The sequence below is a fragment of the Pygoscelis adeliae genome, unplaced genomic scaffold, assembly GCF_000699105.1.
Source record: "Pygoscelis adeliae isolate BGI_AS28 unplaced genomic scaffold, ASM69910v1 Scaffold141, whole genome shotgun sequence".
NCBI lineage: Eukaryota > Metazoa > Chordata > Aves > Sphenisciformes > Spheniscidae > Pygoscelis > Pygoscelis adeliae.
Genome location: NW_008824231.1, coordinates 1851657 through 1862024, shown reverse-complemented (window position 1 = coordinate 1862024; position 10368 = coordinate 1851657). Strand labels below are relative to the sequence as shown.

Here is a 10368-nt window from a genome sequence, read left to right as displayed (position 1 = left end):
CTCTGCTCTGGTGAGACCCCACCTGGAGTACTGCATCCAGCTCTGGAGCCCTCAGCAGAAGAAAGACACAGACCTGTTGAAGCGGGTCCAGAAAAGGGCCACGGAAATGATCAGGGGGATGGAACACATCTCCTATGAAGAAAGGCTGAGAGAGTTGGAGTGACTGTGTTGGGGTTATTCAGCCTGGAGACGAGGAGGCTTTGGGGAGACCTTATTGCAGCCTATCAGTACTTCAAGGGGACTTATAAGAAAGATGGGGACAGACTTGTTAGCAGGGCCTGTTGTGACAGAACAAGGGGGAATGGTTTTAAAATAAAGAAGGTAGATATAAGGAAGCTATTTTGTACGCTGAGGGTGGTGAAACACTGGCACAGGTTGCCCAGAGAGGTGGTGGATGCCTCATCCCTGGAAACATTCAAGGTCAGGTTGGACGGGGCTCTGAGCAACCTGATCTAGTTGAAGATGTCCCTGCCAATGGCAGGGGGGTTGGACTAGATGACCTTTAGAGGTCCCTTCCAACCCAAACTATTCTATGATTCAATGATACACCTCTGACCTAACTTGAGATCTGGCAGGGAAACAAAAGGGTCGATATCCACTGTTGATTATAACATTCAACCTGGCCAACAAAGACGTCCCTCTTCCTCCTACCACCACCACTTCAGAAGTGGTCATCCACGCCTGCCATAACTGGAACAACTGGCTGATAACCAAGTATAACCTAACTCTAGTTAAAGAAGCTAGCACCCACTGATGTCAAGGGATTAAGAAGGCTATTCGGAAACATTCAGTTGTCATCTTACCATTTTCTGGATCTAAGAAAAATTTATTGTTCCCAGCACCATAGAGAGAGTAGTGAATTTCACCATTGGACCCAATGTCAGCATCTTTAGCACCGATTTTAAGAATGACTTTGTTTGACGGAATGTCTTCAGGAAACAGTGCTGTGTATGCAACCTAGAGACAAAAACAGAAATGTAAGCTATGCTGTAACACTATTCTATAGTCTTTGCACAACCCTTTTTTTAAACTCTCTGTAGCGCATCTTTCTATATAGGAGACAATTTTCCTTTATGTAACACATTCCTAGAAATTCAAATCACTGTTAAGCTTTGAGGTGTCACAAAAACAATGCCAAATTATGACTCTTACTAGGGCTCATCTTAGGTATTAAATGTGGTCTCATTTTCTATCTTCCACTTGTTTCATCAATGCCCATGAAATGGAAACTTTGATGAGTGTGCTAATGAAGACAACTGTTTTTTATTGCCTCATGCAGCAGTGTTTCAGGGAGATACAGACACTGATTCCCCAGATGGTGCTTGCAATGACAGTGGTCCATCAGTGATAATGTAGTGATGGGAATTATATGAGTATATACATACAGATAAATATATAAAAGATTCTGTGAGCAGTAACATTAAGGGTTTCATCTGGGTTTCATCATGTCTTTTCTTTCACACAGACCTTTCTATTGCAGTAATATCAGTTCCCCACATTGCCTTTCCCCAGAATAAGAGAGAGCTAGCAGTGTGAACGCTGTGGTCAGGCCACACTGCATGCATGCCCGACAACATGAAAGCAAGGTACATTCTTCTGCCTTTTCCACTCGGTCTCTGGCATCTGCCAGGTTCAGGAAAGCTGGAGCCAAACTAGATTGAAGACATTTCCACATTGGTTGTGAAGGGAAAGCACATTTTTTCTGCAGGGGAGGAGTGGCTGCCCAGTGCCACCTCACAACGCTTCATTTTTTCTAAAGCCAGCTAAGGCCACTGTGGACAAGACTCCTTTGCTAGCTTTACTAGACCATTATATTTCAGTCTTGGCTTCATAGGACTGCTTTATCCTGCTCCTCTTCCAGATCACTCCAGATTCTTCAACTAAGACCTTAAGGATGAAAGTGGGCATCATCTGTGAATACCTGTAAATAGCAGGGACACCCATAGGAAACCGTTCCTTTGAACACAACAGTCAATTGCCGTGGGTGTTGCTAACTTACCTGTTCACAAATTGGATTGTTATCATTAACGTCAGTGACGGTCACTTCCACAGCAGCTTGGGTTACAAAGAGGCCATCTGTAGCGGTGATGTTCAGATAATAAATGTCTTGTTCTTCCCGATCTAGAGGCCTTTTAACATAAACCTTCCACTCATTCTGAACCAGTCCCAGAGCGAACTTCCCTTTGGGGTTCCCTCCTGCAACGAGACAAGCAACATGCAATGGGCTGGGATATCCCTTCAGAGCTCCCACCTCGTTTAAACACAAACACAGGCACATCGTAGAGGACCTGGACTAAGCAGCCGTCATTTGTTTTACAGTGATTGGTGCTTTCAAACTCGCAGACTCAGGAAATTTGTAATGAGATTACGTTCCCTGTGTTTATTGCCCCCCGAAAGCCTTGTACGAAAGTGAACCAATAACTTTCAGTAGAAACAAAATCCATTTAGCAGAGCTGAAGATGATCTCTTGTTTAGTTCCCCGTAAGGGCAATCAAATTCAAACTGTGAACAATCAATAGCCCTCTCAGGCTGGTACAATTGTCTTTCTGCTTAGTCTCGGGAGAGGATGTAATACACTGTAGCTCTTGTTACCAAGACAATTTCATTAGCTGTTGATTATGCAATCAAGGACTGGAAGTGGGTTCTATTAAGGAATCCTCTAATGAAAGCTTTATCATACAGCTGCGCCGTTCTTCTGCTCATTAAAATTCTAGTTTTAAAAAAAGTTTACACGACACAGGAAGACACATTAGTATTAAATAGTCCTAACAAGAGGTCATTTGAGGAGCAGTTGGAAGATAAGAAGTACAATTAGATCAAATGTATCTGAGAGTGAAAGCTGGTGAAAGGAGTGCACGAGACAAAGCAGAACAGCTTTTTATCATGCCGTAACACTGACACTGAACCTGGCAATGTTGCTCTTCCACGTCATTAAATTGCCTGGTGACAAAAGCAGGTTGGGAGAGGAAAGGTTTTGGTCCACATCATCCTCAGGAAGGAAGTAAGGACATGTCACATGTAGAAGGGTACAATAATCAAGGCAGGCACAGTTGTCGTTAACGTTTCCAACAGTTATTTACTCTTTCATCTGAAATGGTACAGTCCCCGGCCTGCTCCATGAAGAAAACACCTTCAATCACCTTTCTCTGAGCCTGATCTCAACCCCTTGTCAGTCCAGACAGTAAAATCTTTTAAACCAATGTTGTGGTTTAACCCAGGTAGGCAGCTAAGCTGCACACAGCCACTTGTTCATTCCCCCCTAGTGGGATGGGGGAGAGAATCAGAAAGGTAAAAGTGAGAAAACTCGTGGGTTGAGATAAAGACAGTTTAACAGGTAAAGCAAAAGCAGCATGCACAAGCAAAGAAAAGAAAGGAATTCATGGCAAGTGTTCAGCCATCTCCAGGAAAGCAGGGCTCCATCACGCGTAATGGTTATTTGGGAAGACAAACGCCATCACTCTGAATGTCCCCCCCTTCCTTCTCCCCCCAGCTTTATATGCTGAGCATGATGTCATATGGTATGGAATGTCCCTTTGGTCCGTTGGGGTCAGCTGTCTCAGCTGTGTCCCCTCCCAACTTCTTGTGCACCCCCAGCCTACTCGCTGGTGGGGTGGGGTGAGGAGCAGGAAAGGCCTTGACTCTGTGTAAGCACTGCTCAGCAGTAACTAAAACATCCCTGTGTTATCAACACTGTTTCCAGCACAAATCCAAAACATAGCCCCATACTAGCTACTATGAAGAAAATTAACTCTTCCCCTGCCAAAAACAGTAAAGCCAACTATGCAGACTTCTGTGCCCAGTGTCTAACATAACCTTGCTCTGTAAAAACATAACTGCACATTTAATAATTCAGGATAGAGCACTACAGTCATAGCAGACTCATGTGCTATAGAAACTGAATGAGGACATAGAAAAAAGCATCATGCTGCTGCACTGGGTGAACTTTAATTCCAGCTAACCCGCTGCTAGCTCTTTCCACATCATATTAAGCTTTCTCCTGTGCTCTCCCATGCAGAAATGCAATCTGAGAACTACTTTCCATGTTTCTCATGTGCAAAAGTGGTATAAAAATATTAAGGGAATTCTTATTCTTTCTTGTAACAGGATCAAGAATGTCAAGCATGCTAGTGTACTTTTGCTTACAACTTATTCAGGGTCCTGACATGTGTTATGGGATCTGTCCAAGCTCAATGGAAAGACCAGGTTCTTAAACCTTCCTGTTTAGTACTTGTGTTGAATTTTTGAATAAATAAGTATTTAAAAAAAAACCCAAGGCTGAATTTATTTGAGCTGCCTCTGCTGTCAAGCGATTAGGTGTCACTGTTGTTGCTTCTGGTGTCACAATTCTGTCAGTTCCCAGGGATCTTAGCAAAAAAACAAGGCAGAGAAGATCTGAACTTGAAACTGAGCTTAAAACCAAGCAAAAAAGTTTAATGCACATTTCATACCTTCTTTCTACATCAAAAAGCAGAAAAGAGGTCACAGGTTGTAATCTATGCCTTCTTCATTAGCTACCAATGACAGGATAGACTGGTTTCTATTTAATATGAAAACTAAGTCAGTTGAGACAGGCTGAGCAAATCTTTCTTGTTAAGCATCACCATTTGTGCTAGCTGTAACTGTGTCAAAAAAACACGTTGTAATGCATAAGATTTCCAGAAAATTAGTCAGATAGATAGGCATTATAATTATAAAAGGCCCTCTAATCATACAGAGCACAAAACTGATATATCAAACACAGATATTTTCTGTTCATAGAAAATCACCTTTTTTGATCACAAAACCAAGCAGATCCCAATTTTCCCACTGATTTCCACGACAGTCTGCAATAATCATCAGAGGACTCAGTTAAATCATGTTTAATCTGTTGTGTGATATAAATGCACATTTCTCCTAAAGAGGGTTACACAGTATGTCGATGTGCAGATCTGAATACAGTCCAAGGCAATGAGAATCTGTCCATTGACTTGAGTCTTAATGTGACTTCAAAGAAGGTAGACCCCTGCTGATTGACATTAAATTCTCTCTTTTCAGTTCAACACCAGCATAAAAAAGCTTAACTCTCCTCTATAAAAGGCTGTAATCTTGTCATAGTGAGTTTAATGTTGTAAACCATTAATAAAAATGGTCTTAAGTGTCTTATTTAGCTTCGTGATATCAATCAGTGTTTTCCTGCATATTAGTCCTTTTGTAAAAGGAAATGATTAACTGTCCCGACCAACTATGAAGCAATACACTCAAGGTACGGGTATCCCATTGCTAAGAAAAGAGGAAAGGTAGAATCTAATTAAAATCAGCTGGTGGCTTTTATGGCTAGCAGTAACACTAGCTTGGAGCAATTTTAAAATCACTGTTGCTTTGTTGTTGATGGAATGGCTTTTAAATCATACATAGGAATTTGGGGAGTATGTATAAAAAAAAGGTCCTTGGGATCCCTTTCCCCCCCCTTTACTCCACTAGAAAAGGATCAATTTGAATGACCAAGAAACCTGCGTAATAAGCAGCAAATGTGTGACAGTTTATCTGCGTGCCTTTTTCATTAGCGCTACCTTTCATTTTTTTTGCTTCTCAGGACTGGCTATATACTTTGTTGATGGAACACAAAGGTGGAAGTTGTACTATAAAGTGTAAGAGAAATAATGAGATGTAAAGACTAAAATACCATCAAGGAAATATTCTTAAAAAAGGAAAGGCAAAAAAATCCACACTGTGGCCCAGGGAACCATTTTCCTAGTACTTATACATATGTCCTGATGCAGATCTCATTCTGCAGTGATTAATTAACTTTTTCACTAATATATGTAAGCAGATTCAGTTTCCTAGGGGTGTTCTAATTAATTAGTTTTTCACTCTGAATAATGTAGCTTTTCTAAACAGAAGCCTCCTGACTACATGTATTAATGGATTCTTTAAAATCTTTTGGCAGTTTTCTTATGTTCTACTTTGAATGTCACAACAGTGAAGTGCTAGCTACAAAAAACACTCCAGTAACTTTTTAGAAAGGCTTTGAGGCTAAAAGAATCAGCATTATCTTTTATCTTTTGTTACTTGAAGTTTAAATAATGCTCTCCCTCCCTCCCTAGTCAGCAAATAGTACAAAGCCAAATCAAGCTCAAGTTTAAGAAAAGAAAGAAAACAGCCAGATACAAATGAAATGCAGAGACACAGTGATCCAAAATAAACAAATCCTGACACACATCATTACTAAAGCACACACAGAGGGAATTATAATGGCTAAAAGGGAACTGAAAACTAGAAGCCAACAGTATCAGTTTTCACTGCAATGTCCCAATCTGGGAGGGGGACCTGAATATTTACTAGCTTATTTATTTAGTTTCTCTCCTACATTTATGCATTTATTTAGATACTTTCAATTTCCAATTAGAACTCTAGGCATTTGTATCACATAAAATCAATAGGTTTATCCTCTGCTCCCCGTTTAAGATGTTGCATGTTTACTGAGCTGCTGAAATGATAAACCCAATCCTCTTAGCTTTACTATCATAAAATTGCAGACACTGTTCTTCAGCCAGCAGCACAAGTCCTCCCCAGACACTGAAACATCCATTTCTCGAAAACTCCAGGATCTCAAGTATAAAATAAAAACAAATAAAAAACATCACTTTGCTCATACTGGGCAATCAACCCAGCAAAAAACCTACTGTGTACAATACCAGTTCTTTCTTCCGAAACACACTGTCCATCTTCCTTGTATTCAGCTGAACCAAGCTTAAAGGCTATTGTCTGTCCTTAGGTTTATGTGCCTGATGGAGACTAATTAACACCACTGAGGAACACAAAACACTTTACTGTACCAAAGTCTTAGCAACTGACATTTTTCTGGTGGCTTTTCCTAGTTTACCACTGTTAAATCTCAGTAGTATCTGGCTGTGTCTAGGCTGGCTAAACATCCTAGCTAGATATCAGCAGAACCCTGGTTTTAGCCCAACTGCCTCAAATGATATAGGCAATGACCGCAAATGAGCCTTCAAAAGAAAACTGCTGTGCTCCCTAAGTGCATTTGTATCATCTGTGCTTTCTATTGATTTTCTATTAAGATTTATATATAGTGCTTCTGCTTTGTGAACATCTCCAGCTGCTATCAAACTACAAATAACAAAGGGCAAGTGCAAAATTTTTTCCCCCACCATCAAATGCGGATGAAGGTGGATTTGAAAATTACAACTACTTGCCAGTAATCATGGAAACCAATCCTAAACTGAAGGAGTTCAAAACAGAATATATATTTATCCACCAGAATATATCTACCCCTTTTCAAAGTTGACCAGTAGACTTCAATAAGCATTTGTATTTCTCAAAAGCATGCAAAGGACTCTTCAGTGATCACATCTGACCCAGAATGTTTACTTCTTTCATCTCCTAAATGGTGATTTTTTCCATCTATCTTCTGTGTGCTACTTTTCTCCAGGTGCATTTGCACAAAGCTGGTTTTGGTGGATCTACATGTCATTCTCATCGTTTCTTTTCTTCTCCCTTTTTGTCAGTGTCCTGTTTTACCTCAGACTTTGTTTATTGTATTCACAGAAGTTTCTATGGCTCAAAATGCCTCCAGAAAGCCACAGCATTTGAATAATCATCTAGCTAATCTGATTCTATGAAATATTCAGGTGCAGTTCCTGAGCTCAACTTGAGGTAAAGTGTGAATAGTTTCGTTAGTTAAACTATACTTCAATAGGTTTTGACATTTTAATCAAAAGAACCTAATTTCTGCTTGTGCATGTCCCAAATTCAAAGGATATATTCAAAGACAGTAGAATTTCTGAGCTCATACACTTTAGTAACTGTACAATAGGCATTAGAGAAAGTTTTGGGCTTTGACATCTAATGTTTTCAGAAACTAAAATACCAGCAAAATATCTGACATATTTTGAACTGTGATAGGAATTAAGGTACAGAATGATCTATAATTTTTGAGTCACATGTGACCGTTATTATTCAAAAGTTCAGTTTTTGCTAAATTAACGGCACAGGGATGTGAAGAAAAGATTATTATGTAACTAAAAGCATAATTCATTATAAGAGATGACTGAAAGACTTCAGAACAAAGAGAAAAACAGTAACTTCAGCTAATGATCACAGTACACTAACATATCCTTGTAATAAACATGAAGGGTTTGCATTTCCTATAGTACTTTCTATACTGGGATCCCCAAACTCCTTCAAATATCACAAAATCTCTAGGATGAGGCACTACTTATTTACTTTTAGATATGTGGGAACCGAGGCACCGGCAGCTAATGCACCTTGCCCAAAGCCTCCAAATCCTGTGCTTTATCCACAAGACTATTTTTGCCTCTACTTCTAATATCCTACAACACATCACACTATAAACACATAGTCTTTGCAAACCTTGAAGCTGAATCCAGACTTTCAAGTAAATGGTCAGAATGAATTTCTGGTTGCTTTGAAAATGATGCTACGTCTGATGTGTAACACAGGCAATCAATGGCTAACTGGAATATCACACCTCTCCCTACACACCATCCCACAGCCATTTCTAATTTGATAGCTAACGAAGGGGTAGGAGTCTTATCCTCCAGAGCAAAATATACGAACTGTTATCCTATTCGTTAAGTCATTTTTGCACAGAGCCTGCTTCCTATGTGCAGTCTTGTGCAATTCTAATCCTATCGAGTGATAAAAATGTGAATTTGTCCAATAATCTGGTTATTACTAGGTAATTAATATTAGCTCTTGGGTTGTGAAGGTTGCGGGGAGTGACAAAGTTGTTCCCTAACAAAATCTATTGGACGATGCAAGCTGTAGGCAGAAAAATAACTGCAGCACCCCATCACTCATAACATACTCACACAAAAGCCAGTCTGAATCTAGGAGAAAAGAATGATAATAAATATAGCACAACAGGAAAGAGCAACGCTACCACACTTTGAAAAATATGTTAATAATGTAATCGAAATTGCCTTATGCTGTATATAACAATGCTTGGCAGCTAACCGGTGCTTCTAAGTGGATTACTATTTCCCTGACCAGAAATCTGTGCTGATAAGAAATGGCATCCCCCACTCCTTCCAATGTAAAATTCATTCCTCCCCCCAGTAGTGGTATTTCAGAGTGGCTCCTGCATGCACTTTACTATCTCAAAAAGAAAAATGCTATTTAAAAAAAAAATTAAATGCTTGGAAATGTAAGAATTTTCTCCTTAAGAATAAATTGTTCTTCTTCCCTTGGTTGAAACATTAGGTCATGACGGTTTCCAGGCCGACACATCAATTACGATGGGTTGATGGGTCACACTACATTGCACTGCAGCAAATCATGAAGCATTAATCTTGGAAATTAGGGAGAGAATAACCCAGACAAACACACACACACACAGACTCCCTTTCCCTCTTTTCAGCTTTTCTGAACTTTCAGTTGCTGCAAGTTATGTCCAAACTAAAAAAAAAAAAAAAAAAAAGAGAGATGCAATTGTCTGATTCACAGTGATAATTTAACTGAAACCCTGCTAAACGTTCACCTAAAACTGGACACATGCACAGTTCTTCAGTAAAGCTGGTTTTGGGAAGACAGCATGCAAGTTGTTTCTTACCTGTAATATGGTAGCTAACCTGCCGGTTGACGTCAGACGTGTCTTCATCCCAGGTGCTAAGAACAGCCACAACTTCCCCTGGAGGGTCACTCTCCTTCACTGACCCTCTGTACACCTCATGCACAAAGATGGGTGCGTTATCGTTTATATCTGTCACAGTAACTGAGACCAAGGTGGTTGATGACAAGGATAAAGCTTCCCCCAGATCTGAGGCCACCACTGCAAAGGTGAAAGCAGGATCCTTTTCATGGTCCAGATCCTTCAGTGTGCTGATCCAGCCACTGTTGCTATCGATGGTGAATGCTTCTGTGATCTTCTCCAGCTCCGATTCTACTGCAAGTGTATAGGTGACCTGCCCATTTGCACTCGAGTCTGCATCAACCGCTTTAACTTGCATCAGTTTTGTTCCTATAGGCATCCCTTCCATTATTATAGCGTCATAACTAGCCGTTTCAAACATGGGCTTGTTGTCATTTACATCCAATACCTTAACCTCCACATCCACAGTCAACACAATGTCTACTTTGTCTAATTGAATGGTGGCCGCAACTTTGAAGTGAAAAGCAGGATTTGTCTCATGGTCAAGTCTCTTATCCAGTTTTATGAGCCCCGTGTCTTGCTCTATGATGAAAACACCATCTTTGTTGTTTTCAGTCAGCTCACCATTAACTGTGCTATACAAAGCACCCTGATTAGGTAAAACATGCAGAATGTCAATGGTACTACCTATGAGGGTGTCTTCTGCTACAGTAAAAGAATACTGGGGTTGAGAAAAGGAAGGCAAAATAGTTTCTGGG

The 10368-nt window shown here is 40.2% G+C and overlaps 1 protein-coding gene across 1 annotated transcript in view; it reads right to left on the bottom strand.

Moving 5' to 3' along the window:
- The window catches only part of FAT3 (FAT atypical cadherin 3), a 365482-nt gene that overhangs the window by 62874 nt on the left and 292240 nt on the right, over positions 1-10368 (bottom strand). Inside the window, exons 11-13 of the mRNA XM_009334867.1 lie at positions 9572-10363; positions 2000-2196; positions 804-957 (exon numbers count right to left, since the gene is read on the bottom strand). Coding sequence (XP_009333142.1) covers positions 804-957; positions 2000-2196; positions 9572-10363 — 1143 coding nt within the window. The remainder of the gene's footprint in view (positions 1-803; positions 958-1999; positions 2197-9571; positions 10364-10368) is intronic.